The 19506-nt window shown below is 46.0% G+C and overlaps 1 protein-coding gene across 4 annotated transcripts in view; it reads left to right on the top strand.

The window, feature by feature from the left end:
* Window positions 1–19506, top strand: part of SYT16 (synaptotagmin 16) — a 143472-nt gene that overhangs the window by 84394 nt on the left and 39572 nt on the right. For 2 of the 4 annotated variants that reach the window (XM_048855739.2, XM_048855738.2), the window contains exon 2: window positions 8778–9415. The exons of the other annotated variants lie outside the window; for them this stretch is intronic. In XM_048855739.2, the coding sequence (XP_048711696.2) occupies window positions 8800–9415 (616 nt within the window). In that variant the 5' untranslated portion in view covers window positions 8778–8799. The remainder of the gene's footprint in view (window positions 1–8777; window positions 9416–19506) is intronic. 4 annotated transcript variants of the gene reach the window in all.

Below are 19506 nucleotides of genomic sequence, written 5' to 3'. Positions count from 1 at the left end.
TCCTGTTTTAGGAGAAGTTCTTGAGAGTTAAAGCATCTATACTGCTCCTTTGCCTTCTGATGTACCCTCAGATACTACAGTGATCAGCGCTTGATACATGTATGTAGAAATTTACATGGTGGCCCCTGCCCTTCCCCATCTTTTACTTCTGGGGGCATTCTGTGCCAAAAAATTACAAAAATTCTGTGCATACTGGCCATACTGGGATTGTTGGGTGACTTCTTGGCAGCAATTTGCCAATTTCCCAGCTCCGCTGCACAAGGAAACTAGGGTTACACAGTCTCCTCCACCAAACCCCCAATACGAGGGGACCTTTGAGGAACAGGAGGCTCGGGTGGACAAAGAGGCTACCCTTCAAACCCCTGTTTCATCTTCATCTCTGGGTGAGGCAGTCATGCCTCCACCACCATTTATGGCCAATGATTTTCATCAATTCCGGGACCTTGTGAAGAGGGTGGCTGACACCATCCAGATACTGTACTTCTTGAGGAAGTTAAAGACTCTCATCACAAACTCCTGGACACTTTGCATTCCGTGACACCCACTGGGGTTGCACTACCCATTAATGAACCACTCCTCGATCCAGCCAAGACATGTGGCAAACTCCTGCCATCATGCTGCCAACTTGTAAACAGGTGGATAAGAAATATTACGTTGCCCCAGGAACTCAGAATTTCTGTTTTCCCATCTCCCTTCTAATTCCCTGGTGGTGGATGCTGTAAACAAGTGGGGTAGACAGAATTACTCCAGGTCTGCTCCATAGGAAATGGCCAGAAAAGGTTAGACCTTTTTGGATGGAAGCCTACTCATCTGCAAGTCTCCAATTTCAGTTCACAAATTATCAGGAGATTATGGCCAAGTATGACTACATTAATTACAACAAGTTTGCATCCTTTTTCGATCATCTTCCTTAGGAGCACAGAGAACACTTCCTTCTGGGCCATCATTAAGGAGGGTCAGTTATCAGCCAGAAGCTCTCTCCAAGCATCCTTGGATGCTGCAGACACTGCTGCTAGATCCACCTCCACAGCAGTTGTCATGTGCAGGGTGTTGTGGCTCCAGTTGTTGGGATTCCCAAGAGAGGTTCAGAATACTGTTGAGGACCTCCCATTTGATGGTCAGAAGCTCTTCTTGTGACCTATGGAGAACTTGGGAACTATGCATATGCTGAAGGACTCCAGGGTCATGTTGAGGTCTCTGGGTGTATATATATCCCTACAAACAAGAAGAGAGTTAGCATGTCTCAAACTACACAGAGATCACGCCTGGCTCAGTTCCCTGGTTTTCACAGAATCACCAATCCCATGATGAGAGAGAGAGATTCCAGAGGAAAAGAGCTTGCCACCCTCCTTCAGTGAATACCTACTCATCATCGGAACGGCAGTTTTGACAGGTTGGCCCAGGCTTTGTCTCCTCTGTCATCTCTAGTTTGCAAGCTCCAACCTTTTGCCCACCTCCCCACTTTGGAGATTGCCTTTCCCATTTCCAACAGGTGTGGCGGTGTAGGTATCTCTTACGAGACTACACTTAGTCAAGAAGTACACTCCCTCTTTTGTTTAGGAATGATAGGACCAGTTCCATCACCTCACAGGAGGAAAGGGTTTTACTCAAAGTATTTTCTCATGCCAAAGGAGGACAGAGGATGGAGATTGTTCTGAGATCTAAGCTGACTGAACAAATTTGTAAAGTCTCAGAAGTTCCTGATGGTGACTCTGGCAGCTATAATCCCTTTTCTAGAGGCAGGAGATAGGCATCCTGTAGGTCAAGGGCCAAAAACCAATTTCCTTATAGTGACATATCCCGAGCACAGGGGTTACCTGGATTTCACCATGGGCTAGGATAATTTTCAGTGCTGAGTACTTCCCTTCAGCTTCTCTTCAGTCTCAAATAAATTTTTCAAGGGTTTAGCAGTAGCGGCTAAAAGTCATTTAGCCTTCAGCGAGAAGTAATTTTAGTCTTCCCATATCTTGAAGACTGGCTAGTACTTACAAAGCAGTACTAACTTCCACCTAGACAGCTCTCGTCCTCTTTCAGGAGTTGGGTTTCCAGCTAAACTTAAATAAGTCCAGGTTAGCCCCTGAACAGAGAATACATTTCACAGGGACATGTTTGGATTCATTGGCAGCCAGGGCCTTCCTTCTCACAGACAGATTCATAACTTTGTTGAATCTGGTCAGGACAATTCAAGGACGCAACTGTACTACAGCAAGGAACTGTTTGCAGCTCCTGGGTCATACAGCAGCTTGCACCTTAGTGATCAATCATACAGGATCATGCCTCCACTGCTTTCAGGGCTGGTTCAGGAGGATGATCTATTCCTCAACAACAGCTTGGACAAACAGGTTATAGTTTCCCTCCAGGTGAAGAACTCCCTGGATTGGTGGAAAGGCCAACACAGTATCTGCACAGGCATCCCTTTCATCTGCCCAGCTCCAACAATAACTGTGACAATGGACACATCCCTGTTTAGGGTGGGGAGCACACACCTCAACACACTCACAACTCAGGGCAGATGATCATCTCAGGAAACTGATCTCCGTATCAATGTGTTGGAACTCAGGGAAGTCAGGAGTGGCTGCCTTCAGTTCCTACCCCTTATCAGTGGCAAATCAATCAGGAGCAGGATGGATATGTACCTTGCGTGTTCTATATCAATACACAGGGAGGAGCAAGATCACCCTCTCTATGTACCAAAGCTATAAACTAGTTATGGAAGTTATGGAGTACAGCCCATCAGATTCAGATCTCAGCCGTTTACCTTCCTGGAGTCCAGAATGTCACAGCCAATAGGCTCAGCAGGTACTTCTCCCAGGACTATGAATGGGAGTTGGACTCTCAAATCCTTCTTGGGATATCCCAGAGGTGGGGACTTCCCCAGGTGGACCTATTTGCCATGCCCAGCAACAGGATGTCCCTTATTTTGCTAAAGAGGAGCCTAGGTTGCCTCTCTTTTTGGGAGATGTCTTTCTCCTTCTTTGTACAAAGGGCCTGTTTTACACATTGCCTCCAACAACACTAATTCTAAGAGTGATGAACAACATCAGGCAGGACAAGGCCAGGGTTGTCCTTGTAGTACCAACTTGGCCAAGGCAAGGTTGGTGTCCTTACGTGCTTTACCTGTGTGTCCAACCAATGTTCAAGCTTTTGACCGTCCCTCATCTCCTCTTCCAGGAAATGGGTCTTGTGTTTCAGTGCAACCTAGGGGTGAAGTAGGGCTCCAAGGATAGCTCCCAGACGGTTCATGGGATTATAATCCACCTGCTCAACAGGAGTACAACAAGTATTATTAAACAGTAGAAAGGAATCAAATAGAATTACTTATGTAAGCAGAGTCAGGATGAGCTCCACCCTGACATCTGGTAGTGAGTTGTGGCAAGTTGTGGAAAAGAACTTCAGGGGCTGATTTCATTTGCATAGGCACACCCACCCCACCTAGCATGAGCCCATAGCTGCCCAAATGGTCACTTTGGCTGCTGTGGGATCCCCAGTTTCTCTGTTATTGGGGCAGGAAGAATAAATTGTTGTTATCCTGATTCTGTGAATCAAGGACAGTGGAACTGTACTTGGCCTTTTGTTACGATGAAGGGACTCGCCATCAACTAAGTAGCACTCGCTAGGCAAGGGACATGGGTTCCAAAACTCAGTGAATTGAGAGAGGCTGGGGACAGGTATTAATACTTGGTGGCATGGGCCCCCTGGTGAGGGCCTTACATGCTAATTGCACTTCCTCCTCTCTCCACTGTGGAATATCAGAGCTAATTTTGATTCCATTAGGAGTCTAGTTACAGGCTGCTGAGCTGAATTCACTTTGGACCAATGGTGCACCAGCACTGAAGCTCCCCTACTACAAGCTGAAATCACAAAAGAGCTAAACTTACTAAGAGCTGAAATCACTGAGTGTTGTGTTAAGTAGGGGGGAGCCTGAAGATATATTGCGGAGCAGTTTGTGGGACAGCTGGCAGAGCACAGCAGAGTGGCTCTTGGAGCAGAGCAGTTTGCGGGATGGCTGGAGTGGCTCATGGGACAGCTGGGAGAGCAGAGCGGCTGGTGGAGTGGAGCAGTTTGTAGGACGGCTGGTGGAGCGGAGCGGAGCCCCATGGAGAGGTGGGGCAATTGGCTTTGGACCACATAAGGTGCCCCTTAACCCCATCTCCACCCAGGTTGGGAGGTAAAACTCTGCAGATAAACTTTCAAACTCTGATGCTGCACTGACCAGGGACAGAGACTTTTGGGACTTTGGGTGACTTTGGATTGCTGGACTCAAGAACCAAAGGGAAAGGGCATGCCCCAATTTGCTTGGGGTGGGTTTTTTTGCTCATGGGTTGTGTTATGAATTCTGTTGGTGGTGTTTCCCCAACATAATGCCACATTGTTTCTCTGTTATTAAAAGGCTTTTGCTACACTCAGACTCTGTGCTTGCGAGAGGGGAAGTATTGCCTCTTGGAGGCACCCAGCGGGGGTGACATATATTCGTCCCAGGTCACTGGGTGGGGGCTCAAGCCGGTTTTGCATTGTGTTATTGGAATGGAACCCCTAGATACTGAACCCGGCCCTTGTTGCTGCCAACTCTGACAGGCAGAAGGGTTGCACTTAAATTCAGAAATGGAAGAGGTTCAACCACTGATGTCACCATCACCATCCTGTGCCTGAATCTTCTCCGCTCTTAGCCATCTGCTGGACTTAAAAAACTGAGTATATCAATTAGCTCTGTTAAAGGTTCATCACCCTGCGATATCAGCTTTTCATTTCCCTCGAGATGGGTATTCCATTTTTGTGCACCGTGTGTCCTTGAGATCTATTAAGGGTCTGGCTAATCTTTATCCACAGGGTAAAGATGCTACTATGATTTGGGATCTCAACCTGGTACTTAAATATCTTATGGGACCTCTGTTTGAATCTATGGCGACCTGCTTCTTGCTTCACTTATCTATAAAGACTGCCTTTCTAGTAGCTTTCATGTCAGCCCACAGGGTTGGAGAGATTGGAACCTTGATGGCAGAACCCCCATTTATAATGTTTTTCAAGGACAAGGTCTTACTATCACCACACCCTAAGTTCTTAGCTAAGGTGCGGTCGGATTTACATCTGAACCAGTCTAGTCATCTACCTAGGAATGGAATGATGGTACATCCGACAGTTACTGTCATGACTGGGATGCTGGGGGGTCAGGTCTAGTTGTTGAAGCGGGAGTCAGGCCTAGTGGTCAGAGCAGGAGTTGGGAACCAAGAGTTGAGCCAGGGATCAGAGTCAGGAGGAAGCAGGGCTGGAGCATAGTGGAACAGGACAGGAGCAAGGCTGGGAACAAGGCAAGCACAGGAACACTTGCAGCTGCGCACATAAGAATCGAGACACCAGGGACCTGCTGCTGAGCTTAAAACAGGCCTGGTCTGCTGGCTCCCTTCAGCCAATCAGGTGGGCAGGTCAATCAGGTGGTCCTGCCGCAACTTGTCTGAGCTCATTTATCTGCCTGGAGGCTGGGCTGGCTAGTCCTCAGGCTCAACTGAAGGAGGTCACTCCTTACAGTTACCATCGCTCATAATATAATCTATAAAGAAATCAGTGTATTGATTGTAGGGATTTCATAGTGATGGTTGTGGCGCTTTCTCTTATATGCCTAACATCGACCCTTTTACCCATCTGATTTTCTAAAAGAAAGGAAACAATTAATAACTACACAGGCTATTTAGCCTGAAACGTCTCACGAGAGGGAGAAAAGGTTGGGGATGTTTGAAGTGAAGCTGATAAGCTGTTTTTTGGTGGGTTTTTTTTGAGATATACACGTTAAAAATAAGTGGTACTTGCTCCCACCAACGTTTCACTTATTGTTCTCATCAATTTTTCTCCCTCCATAACTCAGTTTTTAAAAATGTGAGTTGAGATTGGTGAAGTTATTTAAAACGAAAATTCTTAGCGTTGGAAGGGCCTTGCTGTGACGCACGTTGACCTTCTGCCAGGGGGCACCAAGAGGTCGTTGGCTCACAGACGTGAGTGAGTAACCCCTCAAAAAAATGCAGAAAGGTTTTGTTCTCTTTATTTTTAAACCACCTATTCCATTTTAGAAGCAATGTTTAGCTACTGTGCTTAGCAATCATCGCTGGATAGAGCAAACCCAAATCATCCCGACCCAAAAAGCCCCGAAAGGCCTATCTCTCTCCTTCCAAGCTGTCAATGCTGCCAGTGTCCCCTAACAACATCTACAGTGCAGTGACTCATCACTAGAAAAATCTGCAGCACACTGAAAACATATCATTTGGAGACGGTGGAAAATGAATTGAATTCAGAGTCAAAACAAATAGATCATATGAGGAAGAGTGGCTGGATGGGAGCCGGGGGGACAGTGAAGGGAATGGGCGTGATTGATTGCATGGGAAATATGACCTTGGTTTAATAGGCCACTGAAATCAATGGCAAGCTTCCAGTTGACTCCAAGTGGCATTGGATCAGTGTCTGCGCATGTACGGAAAGGCTTTGTGACCGCCATTAACTTTTAAAAACGTATTGTCAAAGATTTAGTCACCCGCACTTTTATCACCAGGATAATGATTATACTTTTAAGCATGCTCTAATGATGACAAATGTCTTGGAGATTTCTGCAAAACGAACCATAGCCAGTTAAATGAACGTCATTTGGCAAAATAATCAGTCATGGAAGGTGCAGATTGAAGAGATCGACTGAGTCATCCACATCTAATTCAGTGGGGAGCTACTCTCTAAAAAAAAACTGGACAAAAGACTCTCCCTAGTTTTATGTATCCTAGGAAATGGGGCTCCTGTCAGTTTCCTTTGGATACTATTCTGCAGCCTTATGCATATAACTGTTGAGAGGTTTTCTTGATGGTCCCCTTCTATTTTCCCTTTCTTAATGTATAATTCTTCTCTCTTCTGGGGTGAAACCCTGGCCCCCTTGAAGTCAGTTATGTCAGTGAGGCCCAGATTTCACCCCCGGGATGTGACGGAGTAGGGAGTATTAACCTGGTAATGGTGCAGGGGAGTTTTACTCATTTACTGTCTGCATTAATACTAGATGGAGATGGGAAATAAGGGTGTGACTTCACTGAGGGATGACACTGGACAGCCAGCACCTAAAGGGTGGCGGCTGCCCTTCGTAACCTGAGCCCAGGAGGGGGTTGGGGCCAGGTGACACCGTCTGCCCCCGGGAAGCTGGGCAAAGGCTGGAGGAGGCTGCTGGAAGGAGTTTCAGTTTGTAGCTTGCTGGTGAAACAGGCCCAGCACCTGGGTCAGGGCTCCCCACCCCCCCCAGGAAGGACCTGACTGAGGGGTCCTGTTTTCTGTACCTATTAGCTCTGTTTTAGACTCTGGTCCTGTTGTCTAATAAGCCTTCTGTTTTACTGGCTGGCTGAGAGTCACAGTGAATTCCAGGGAGTGGGGGCTGCAGGGCCCTGACTCCCCCACACTCAGTGACAGTCCCCCTCTATTTCCCTTTCTTAATGTAGTTATGCCTATCTATATTGCCCTGTGGCACACTGTATAATTCTTCTCTCTTTTGGGGTGAAACCTGGCCCTCTTGAAGTCAATGGAATCAGTAAGGCCCAGATTTCATGTAAACATTTTTTCCCCCTTGTAGTTGTCACTGACCCAAGCAGTACAGGTGGCTTAATCTTTCCTCCTAAATCCATTAGCTTTCTGGCAATTTTTGTTCCTCTTCTCTGAACTCCCCCTGAATTTGCTGATATCTTTCTGGTAATATGTGGAAAGATTTTCCAAAGGCACACAAAGAGCAGATGTGCCAGAGGCATGCAGAGAAGGGCCCATTGCCTTCCTGCAGTCCTTAGGAAGATGAAAAAATGACACACATTCCTGTTTTGGATTGAGATTAGTTTTAAAAATTGAGATATTTAAATCTCTCTCCACATACTACTTCCAGAAAATCAGAAACTGTCTTAGGTTCTGGTTCTGCAAGGTGTGTAAGCACATGCCTAACATTAAGCCTCTGACTAGTCCCACTTAATTCAACGGGACTGCTGACAATGCGGAAAGTTAGACATGCTTAACTGCCTTGCTGAATCAGGGCCTGAGTGTAGAAAATGGTTATGTTTCATTTAAACATCAAAAGAACATTGTGGTTACGCTCAGCTTCCCCTTCCTCTGCCAACAATTGATGTCAAAATGCTCCTTTTAAGCCTTCTCATAGAAATGAATACAGCCTATTGACTTGTGTTCCCCCACGGGAACCGACATTTGTGTAGTGAATGGCTAGAGCATAGTTTTGGGAGTGGGGAGTGCTGCTGCTGTCTGACAATGATTGACTGTGTGACCTTTAGGCAAGTCAATTAAAAAAACAAACAAACAAAAGAATTTCTGTGCCTCAGTTTCCCCATCTTTAAGGTGGATATAATATGATACTTAACTCAAGGGGGTGTTAAGGGAATAAAGGTTTGTAAGTGCTTTGAGAACCTTGGCTTAAATTTGCTATATAAGCCCAGAGTATTTTTATATAGATCGTTCTGGTGCTAATAGTGTAATGTATGAGCACCACGAGAAGTGCTGGCGTTCAAATGGTCTCTATTTAAATTTTTGTCATAATGGCTTTTATCTCGCTGCTGTAGGATTATCTGGAGCTCTTTGCTGTCTGCTACAAAATGCATGCCTTGCTGTGTAATCTTGGACTTCTGGTGGTGGCTTAGTGGCGGTATCTCTAAGCTGGTGGACGGGTTCTTGCCTTTCCTTCTCTCTAGGCTGGATAGTTTTGATAGATAACACATAGAAGCTGATGGACAAGTGATTTACGGTAATCTCTTATGATGCTTATTCTATAGCTCACAGAATTGTAAGTGTGGCATGCTGGCAAAACTGAACAACTCATCATCAGATACGGGTCATGGTATAAGCATGGCTTCTCAGAATGCTCAGAGTTTCCTCCAGCCACTCTCCTCCTGGATGTCACGGATGTACGAAGCTGTCCAGCAGGTGGGAGACTCCTTATCTGCTTCATTGGTCAACTTGAGCAGAGTGGACCACAAGTCAGAGGAAGATGGAAACCAGGACTTAGAAGACAGTGACGGCAGTTACAAGGACTACTCTGAAGATTCAGAAGATGAAGGAAGCTTTAGCCAGAACACGAAAGATGCTGAACACATGCATCCTGAAGACGGTGACTTTCCATCAACAAGTCATGATCTTGATTCCCAGGCACCTGCCCGGGGCTCCGACATGTGTCTGCAATGGCAGAAAAGAGTGAGAAGTGGCACCAGCTCCTTAGAGCAACGTCCAGACAACACCAGCTCTCTGTCATCCCAGGGGTTTTACCAAGAATATGACGACCACCAGCTGCTAGGTATGCTTCCTGCCATACCCGAGGAGGAAGGCTACCTCAACAGGCAGATAAGGGACCTTCAGCGTGACCTTGATATGACTGGCTCATTAGAAAATATTAATGGAAAGGCATGTGTGGAAGGTAAGATGGTGGTTACCACCCAGCAGCATTATGTAAGAGGGCCCATTTCTCTCCTTTGACTTTAATTGATTTAGTTATTAATCTGCTCATTTTATTTTACATCATCTCTTGTAGATTTCTCACAGCTTCAAAATCCCCAAACCAACCATGCTAATGGCCCTGATTCTCCTCTGTCTTTCAGAATTAATTGCATTAAAGTGAGTGGAGTTCAACGGGTGTAAAGACACGGTAGGTTAGAGGAAAATCAGGTCCTGTTACCATATTAAGAAATGCAGTTCATTTCCCGCATTTATTCAATTCAGGCTCATGAGCTTGACATGTTAGTGTGCTGTGGATTTCAGCCAAAATGCTTCAGGTATCAGAACCCTTCAAAGGGAGCTTTTCACCTTAAGCCTTCACTTTGAGAAGCATCTGCTTGTACATCATTGCTTAAAAAAAAAATGAAATCTTGCCAGGAACCTCAAGATGTTTCTGTGTGGCTTGCTGTGAAATGCGGTACTGAAGGATAGATGTGTTTCGAGAGTTACAGGTGAAATATTCCCAGATCACTTTTTCTCCTCACAACTTTTCAAATGAGATTCAAGAGGACGCTAGGCAGAAAATGGCAGGAAATGGATCAGAATTTGATTTTTTTAAAAAATTAAGTTAAATTAATAGTTTCAGGGGTCTGAATCTCAGCTGCCCAAAGGATGCATACCAGATATCCCCCTAATAATGGCTTCAAGACTGGGCTTGAAAAGTTTATGGAGGGGATGGTATAATGAGACTGCTTTCAATGGCATGTAGCTGATCTGCGACTGTTAGCAGCAAATATCTCCAACAGCTGGTGATTGGACACTAGGTGAGGAGGGCTCTTAGTTACTACAGAGAATTCTTTCCCAGGTGTCTGGCTGGTGGGTCTTGTCCACATGCTCAGGGTCTCACTGATCACCATATTTGGCGTTGGGAAGAAATTTCCCCCAGGTCAGATTGGCAGAGACCCTGCGTTTTTTTTTTTTTTTTGCCTTCCTCTGCACCATGGGGTATGGTCACTTGCAGGTTTAAACTAGTGTAAATGGTGGATTCTCTGTAACTTGAAGTCTTTAAACCATCATTTAAGGACTTCAGTAACTCAGCCAGAGGTTAGGCTTCTATTACAGGAATGGGTGGGCGAGGTACTGTGGCCTGTAATGTGCAGGAGGTGAGACTAGAATAAATCATGCCAGCGGAGGGCAACAAAAATGATTAGGGGGCTGGAGCACATGACTTATGAGGAGAGGCTGAGGGAACTGAGATTATTTAGTCTGCAGAAGAGAAGAGTGAGGGGGGATTTGATAGCTGCTTTCAACTACCTGAAAGGGGGTTCCAAAGAGGATGGATCTAGACTGTTCTCAGTGGTAGCAGATGACAGAACAAGGCAAAATGGTCTCAACTTGCAGTGTGGGAGGTTTAGGTTGGATATTAGGAAAAGCTTTTTCATGAGGAGGGTGGTGAAGCACTGGAATGGGTCACTTAGGAAGGTGGTGGAATCTCCTTCTTTAGAGGTTTTTAAGGTCAGGCTTGACAAAGCTCTGGCTGGGTTGATTTAATTGGGAATTGGTCCTGCTTTGAGCAGGGGGCTGGACTAGATGACCTGAGGTCCCTTCCATTCCTCATATTCTATGATTCTATGATTATGATGGTTCATTCGAGCCTTTGAGTCTATAAGTTAAATGTGTAGTTTCAAGGGTCTGTATGGCAGCTACCCAAAGGATGCAGACCAGTTTTCCCCCTTAATAACGGAAAGAGAGGGCTGCAATAATCTTAAAACTTTGGCTGATGAGCAACTTTAAGCACAACACCCTTTGAGGGAGGTGGGTGGTGGTGGTGGTCTGGAATTTCTATGCTTCTGCACTATATTGCATGTGACCTCATTGTGTGTATGTTCATGTGGAATTTATTCTATCAATCCACTTTCCATGTGCGATCAGGGAGAGCTGGCAAAGGTGTAAGCCTATGTGGATACTGCATGAAAACTAGTATCCTGACTACGTTGTATATAGGTAATGATGTATTAAAGCCATTGTTTTGGGGAATTCATATTTTCTCTTGGCCTAGGGTAAAATTTTCAAAAGTGATTTAGGAGCATAGGGGCTTGTCTACACAGGAAAGTTAATTTGGATTTAAAGTGGAATAGCTATTCCTGAATAACTCCATGTGTTGGACTCGCTTATTCTGGAATAAGAAATCCTTGTTTCAAATTGGCGTAATCCACTTCCAAGGAGTGTTAAGGGCTTGTTCACACAGGGAGTTATTCTGGAATAGCTATTAGATCAAGCTGATTCAGAGTAAGGCACTGTTATTCTGGAGTAAGAGTATCCACAGAGGTAGTTCATCAGAAATAGTTAATCTGGCATAACTGCCTGTGTAGACAAGTCCTAAGACTTCCAAGTGCTTAACTCTTTTGAAACTGGCATTTAGACACTTCCAAAAATTTGAACCTGCTGTTGGAAAAGCTCTCCCCTGAGGGCGGCTAAACACTTTTAACTCTCCCCTGAGGGCGGCTAAACACCTTTGACTCTCACCTCCGGTATGGTGCTTGATACTGCACAGGATCTGGCCTTTTGTTTTGGTACTTGGTGGGGAGATGAGACATGGATGGTGTAAATCTTGGCAGTGACCCTTCAAGAAAAATTTAAATATGTCCTTTGCTTTCTTCCCCCTGCACCATCATTCCCATTAAATAAGTAAATAATTAGAAAGGAAGGAATAACCAGCCAATAATACTCTTTCCCACCATCATCCCCTTCCCCCAAACTCCCCTGCCTGATGTCTTTGATACTGTATTTTAGAGCTGGATCAATGTGAATTCTCAAGTTAGAAATCCAGGCCTCAGTAGTGGTGTCTGCTAGAGGGTGAAATTCACATATGCTGCATGAAGCCAGAGTAATCAGGCATTTATGTGGCTGTGCAAGGGGATGAAATTGTGCCCCTTCCCCAAACTGAGGGCAGGATTTGACATTAAAGGATTGGAATAGTGGCCATGTTCTCTCAGCGCCTATTCTATGGGAGTTCCTGGCCACTGCATCCATGTTAGTTCCTATGGCCTGACCCCTACCAGCCTCTCTCCACATTAGCCTATATGGAGCCATCATGGAGCCCTACTCTGCAGAGCTCCCCACCCCTGCCCAGCTGCTTTGCCCGAAGCCCCTTCCTTTTCACCTGTAAGCACCAGCTTTCCACAATCCTAGTGCTTTTTCCTCCACTATGCACTGCACTACGGACCATATTGTGCCCTCATGACTTGATTGATGGCGGTGAAGTTGCAGGCATGGATCAAGGGCAAGATATGGCATGAAGGCCTGGCTTCTTTCATCTCAGAGCTATCTAAAACATATACATTGCAGCAGCTTGCTATAAAGTGTGAAAGCACTGAACCATGATTGAAAGTGTCTTGCCTGAGATTTTTTTTTTTATTAAATTTCCCCTGTCTCGGATGTGATTGAACATGTTCTGCTACCCAAAGTGTGGCATACCCCTTCCTAAACATACATGCCCCTCCTTCATCTCTCCCGTTGCTCTTTGGATCTGTTGATTTACTGAGCATATGAAATGATCTGTTGATAACTGAGATGTGAGAAGATGGGATACCCTGACAACTTCAAATTTCAGATCTGGATTGAAATGATCAAGGGAAATGTAAGAGGTATCCTTGTTTCTGTTAGCTTTCTTCCTAACCCTAAATGACAACATAAGTGAGCATATGGGCTGGCTGGCATACAGTAAAGGAGAGTCATTCACTAGCATAAATATTAAACTTCTGAAAAATTTTCATCTTGCGTTTGGCATTATTTCTCTTGGTCCTGTAAAATACATGTTTCCTGTTTATCCTTGGACTCTTTTCAGAACATTGCATCTTGATTTTATTGTACTTAATGTACCATATTCTCCTTTACAACAGAAGATTTTAAAGCTAAATTGGCACAAAACAAGAGTGATGCTTGAATGCTTTTTGTTGCCATGGCAATATTTCTGGGCACTTACTGAAGACCTGGTTGCCAATAGTAATGTAACAGAGAAAATAGATACACTTCATTTAGCAGCCACAGATGATTAATAGGCACAGAGACCCATTACAGGGTGATCCTAATATAGGCTATGCTAGTTTTAAAAAAACAGCAGCAAAAGAAAAGCCTTTTGGTGGAAAAACATCACCTTTTGCTAGGTGAAGTAAAGATGACATAATTGCAGTTAAAAATTGGGTGGAAAAGACCGATTTTTATCAAATAAGTTTTTTAGCAGATGGTTTTCAGCCACCTTTTTTTTTTTTTTTTTTTGCTTTCAAGAAACGTGCTCCCTATTTTCTAAAGTAGCCCTTCTGCTGGCCTCAGTGCATTCCAAGCGTAGATTATTGAAAGGCATTTCTAGGCTAAGGGGTGTAAGTATCTGAGCATTGAAATCTTTGAGTTCTCAGATCACACTGCCGATAGGTAACGTGGCACATGCTGATCTGCTGTGGCGCAGGTTTGCCTGCCAGGGAATCCCTGCGCTGAGCCCCCAGTCTATAACTAAGAGATGCAAATGCTGTTGTACCACAGATGCATTGAGAAGTTCTAGCACTCTTTCACTTTGGTCACTTTTGGTCCATTGTCAGAAAACTAGATACATATGAGATCTGTATAAGACGCACTGGAGACTGGATACCCCATCAGTATTTAACTGAAGCTCAGTTGCCTTACTCCATATTCCTCTGTCACACCAGCTTAGCACCAGCGTGGAGGAAACCTTCTTCTTCGGCTGTCCCTTGATGCGAGGATGATGTCTGCCAAGGGGGTTCATTGGTGCGTTTTTAAGTGGCTGAGGAGTCCAGTTCTTGCCCTGCAAATTTTCCCACAGAAGTGACAGTTGTGATCTTGGAGGAGACCTAGTTGTTGGCTGGAATGTTGTGCCCTTTCTTTCCTCCTTTGTCGCGGCCCTGTCTCAGTGCACATCTGTTCTCAAAGTGAGCTGTGGCTTGGTGTATGATGTGGCACAGCTGTGTTCTGTTCCGCCCCAAGTCCTCCCAATTTGTTGGGTTGATGCCTCCCTTTTTAAGCTGTACTTTCAATATATCTTTGAAATGCTTTCGCTGCCCTCTGCAAGCCCTTCTTCCCTGACTTAACTGAGAGAAGAGTACTTGCGTCGGGAGGCGAGCGTCAGGCATACGTACACAGTGGCCAGCCCAGCGGAGTTGGTATTTCATGACCTGCTCTTCCATGCTGCTGATGATGGCTGCAGAGAGAACTCTGATGTTAGTGCATCGGTCTTCCCAGCTGATCCCGAGAATTCTCCTGAGGCAGCGTTGCTGGAACCACTGCAGTTGCTTGAGATGTCATCTGTCAGTTTCCCAGGTCTCACACCCATAGAGAAGAGTGGGGATGACAACTGCCTTGTAAACCAAGATCTTGGTTCCTGTTTGTAGGTGCCTATTATTGAAGACTCTAGTGGAAATAGCATAAGAACCAAGTCAGTCCTTATAAATCCCTTGCAGAAAACAAGTGATGGGATGGTTTAGTAGTGAGTAAAAAGAGGGGCCTGTTGGGTTAGGGCAGGGGTCAGCAACCTTTTAGAAGGGGTGTGCCGAGTCTTCATTTATTCACTTTAATTTAAGGTTTCACGTGCCAATAATACATTTTAACGTTTTTTAGGTCTCTCTCTATACGTTTATATATTATATAACTAAACTATTGTCATATGTAAACAAGGTTTTCAAAATGTTTAAGAAGGTTCATTTAAAATTAAATTAAAATGCTGATCTTACGCCGCCGGCCTGCTCAGCCCGTTGCTGGCCTGGGGTTCTGTTCACCTAGACCGGCAGCAGGCTGAGTGGGGCCTGCTGCCTGGACCCCGGCTGGCAAGGGGTCTGCAGCCAGAACCACAGATCGTCAGTGGGCTGAGTGGGGCTGGTGGCCGGGACCCCAGACTGGCAGTGGGCTGAGCAGCTCAGCCCGCTGCCCGCAGACCGCTGCCGATCTGGGGTTCCGTCCACCGGCTCCTGCCAGCCAGGGTCCCAGCTGCCGGCCCCGCTCAGCCCGCTGCCGATCTGGAGTCCCGGCCCTGTCTACTCTATGTACCTACCTTCTCCCTGGTTCTAGCCATTCTCTTCCTCTCTCTGCACTGAGATGAGGGTGGGAGTGTGCTGAGAACAGGGCTGGGGGGTGAAGGAGGAGGCTGCAGGTTGGGGTGCAGGGTCTGGCTAGGAGCTAGAATGAGGGAGGGGGCTCAGGGTTGGGGCAGGAGGTTTGGGTGTGGAGCGCTTACTTGGGCAGCTCCCATTTGGTGCGAGGGGTGCAGGTGGGAATGTGGGGGGCAGGGTGTGCAGGAGCTCCTGTTTGGTGCTCAGGGTGGGAGTGGGGATGTGGGGGGTGCAAGAGTCAGGGCATGGGGTGTGGGGGTCTGGGTATGTGAGGGGGGTGCAGGGGGCTGGGGGTGTTTGAGGAGGGTGCAGGAGTCAGGGCAGGGGGCTGGGGATGTGTGGGGGGTGCTGGAGTCAGGGCTGGGGTTGTGGGGGAGGTGCTGGGGTCAGGGTACGGGGCTGGGGTGTGGGGGGGTGCAGAGGTCAGGGCAGAGGGCTGGATGTGTGTGAGGAGGGTTCAGGGGTCAGGGCAGAGGGCTGGGTGTGTGTGAGGGGGGTGGAGGGGTCAGGGAAGAGGGCTGGGGTGTGTGTAGGGGGTTCAGGGGTCAGGGCAGAGGGCTTGGGGTGTGGGCTGGGGTAGTGGGGGTGCTCCCAGCCCTCTGCCCTGAGCGGCTCATGGCAGGGGGCTGGAGGGGTTATGCCCTGATTCCACCCCCCTTCCCCAAGGTCCCCGGAGCAGAGAGCGTGCTGGGGCTCTGCTTTTACCTCTCCCTCTCCGAAGCAAGGGCCGTCAGCTGATCGGCTGCAGAGGGAGAGAAGGAGGGGCAGGAACCCAGCACGCTGGGGGAAGAAGTCGGGGGAGGGGGAAGCTTGCCTGCCCTGCAAGGAGAGAGCGGGGGGCGGAAAAGAGCGGGCCGGGCAAGATTTTTAGTGGCACTCTGCTGTCTGCCTGGGTCTGGCAGACAGCAGCGTGCCATTAAAAATTGGCTCGTGTGCCATAGGTTGCCGACCCCTACGTTAGGGAATTGGCAATGGGAATATGGGCCAACATCACCAGCTTGAATTTAGTTCAAATAAGAAATATCCCAAAATGCTACGATGGCTGTTAGGCACTTGTGTGAAATGAATATAGTGGTCAGAGCCTACTTGCCAATGGACGAATGTCCCACACAAACAGAAACCCACACTCATCATGAACACGAGTTGACAGTTTCCGTAGAGAGGCTGAATTTGGAATAGGCGTGGGGCCTGAAATACCACTTGAATTGAATCCTCTAGATCAGAACTGAAGCACGTTGGGGAAGCATGTACTTCTAGGGCCAGTTCTGCGAATGAAGAGTCTCCAGGGCTGTCAGTCTGACACTGTGTTCGCAATGTTACAATATAAATGAGCGAGCACTAAATCAGGAAATTCTCAGGAGGCAACCTTAACATTGCAAAACCAAGATTTTCATTTGTTTTTTCTGAAATAAGGCAAGATCCATGCCAGCTAAAGACTACATTCAGATCACACTGAAATGACTTTATTAGACCTTAGTAAACTAGAAAATGTGAAGGTTTACCATTACCCAAGGGATCTGGTTTGGCATTAGGAATCCGAAAGCAAGAGACTGCCGGGAAGAAGTGCCAGATTATCCTTGGTAGTTGGCATTGTTTAGACTTGGTTTTTATCCAAGGACCTGGAGCTGAGCCAGTTGTCATTCATCCGTAGGCAGGCTGTGGGCTGGGCCCTCTGTATGATCTGTGAATAACATTTAGAATTTAGAAATTGAAGATTACATTTCTGGGTGTGATCACACATGCACAAAAGGGCTTGTCCTCACTAGGAAAATACACCGAGGTTAGCGACCTCATCCTAGACACATGTTTATGCCTAGAGAAGTCTTGAGTCAAACACAAGTTATTAGGCTCAATACGGGAGTAACTGAATGGAATTCTATGGTCTGTGTTATGATAGTGTAATCATCCCTTTTGGCCTCAAAATATATGATTATATGAACCTGGCCCAGCTATATTGAGGTAGGAGGAGTAGATTTGTATCTACTCTAGGGAAAATGTTGAGGTTTACATCGAGAAGCTACATCATGATAGCTAGCTTTCATGTATTTTCTTAGTGTAAACAGATACTAAAAGGCTCAGGGATATTAAAGTATTATAGATTTTAAGGCCAGATCGGACCATTATGATTATCTAGTTTAACCTCCCGCATAACAAAGGCCGTAGAATTTCAACTAATAATTATTGTTATGGAGGGAATTATTCTTCCTTTCGGAGTGAGCCCAATTTATTAATATTTGTAGAAGCAAGAGGCCCCAAACAGGGACTTGGTTCCCATTGTGCACTTTACACATATAATGAGAAGAAGATCCCTGCCCCGGTTGCTTGCAGTCTACATCAAACTTGTTTTGAAGTAAAGAATATCTTTTAGAAAGACAGCCAGTCTCAGTGTAAAGATTCCAAGGAAGGTAGCAGCTTCATTGGTAAGAACTTAGAAAGAACTCTGGTTGGAATGTGTACTCTGGAGCCTTTATAAGTCAGGAGTGCCTTGCATTCAAAAAAGGAAGTGCTAAAAGGCCACACTGAATCAATAGGAACACTAGGAGTGAATAAAAAGAATTAAAGGCAATGTACAGAAAATTTTTGCTACCAGAGTGGAGGAGAGCACAAGGACAAGCTGGGATATATATCTGGTATCTCGAGAAGATTTTGTGGGAGTCTGAAGATTTCTTCAATGATGCAATAGAAATGAGCTGTGTCCACTGATTTTTTGAGTTGGTTGTTTAGTTTTTAAACGGGGTTGTTTAGTTTTTAAACGTATAGCATCCACTCAGAATTAATGTGCGCACACACATCTGTTGTGTGTGTAGTAATGGGATTCATTTTTTTTCTAAAGTTTTCCCTTTTACATAATTTCAATCTCTTCTGTTGTTTGAAAGTGTTAAGATTTGCAGAATAATACCAATGAACAATTCTTTGCAATTATAAAGTACCCTCTTACCAGGATGTCAAAGCACTGTGCAAAAAGGAATGAAGTTTACAATAGGCCTGTGGGGAAGGTCGGTAGTGAGCCCATTTTACAGATGGGAAGACTGAGGCACAGAGAGACTGAAGACACGGTTTTCAAAGGTGACAAGTGATTTTGGGCGCCTCCATTTTTGGGGGCCCACCTTGCAATGCCTTAGGCTTGATTTTCTGCCATGCTAGCAGAATCAGTGAGCATTGGGGGCTGTACCTCACCTTTCATAAACCAGGCCCAACGTGGCTCAGATTAGACACCAAAAGTCGAGGTGGCATTTCAGACCCTGTTGATGTCAGAGTTCCCCGAAGGCATAGTTCAGAAAACCAGTATTTGTATGTTGCAGAATGAGGAGAAGAAGAAGGAGGTAGAAATGGTAAAGCTGCCTATTCAGAGAACCTGACAGCAGGGAACTGGGTAGCTGTTTGTCATTGCTGTCTAGCAGTAACAGTGTTCCATGATTTTGCTGTGGGTCTCTTGCTTGGGATTTAAAGTGCATACAAAGGACCTTAACTTGTGAAATGTGGAAAAAAGCTACAGATGGCCAATAGTCAGTCATGCAAGAACAGTTATCATAGGCTGATGGGATAAATCCCTTTGAGAGAAGAAGTTTCTGAGTAATCAGTAACAAGACTTACTATTTGTATTATGGTGGCACCTAGAGGGCCAACCAAAATGGGAGCCCATTGAGCTAGGCCCTGGAGTCTGCCCTTTCAAAGGCCCAGGGTCTTGGGGCCAGCCAGCCCTGTTTGATTATCAGACCCATCTGGGAAGAGCTCAGGTGTTACCTATAAAAGGGCTGAGAAGGCTTAGTTGAAGTAGGAATGTAAATATCATTTAAAAAGTTAACCGTTTAAACGATTAAAATTCTATCATTTAAACGGTTAACTGATTAGAGAGAGAGGAGTTGGGGTTGCTCTGGCCAGCGAGGCAGGGGCTGGGTCTGGCTGACCGGCCACGAGGCTGGGGTCAGCTGGCCAGCCGGTGGGGCAAGGCCTGGAC

The sequence above is a fragment of the Caretta caretta genome, chromosome 6 (genome assembly GCF_965140235.1).
Source record: "Caretta caretta isolate rCarCar2 chromosome 6, rCarCar1.hap1, whole genome shotgun sequence".
NCBI lineage: Eukaryota > Metazoa > Chordata > Testudines > Cheloniidae > Caretta > Caretta caretta.
The sequence above is the reverse complement of the archived record's forward strand: the minus strand, read 5'-3'. Positions and strand labels throughout refer to the sequence as shown.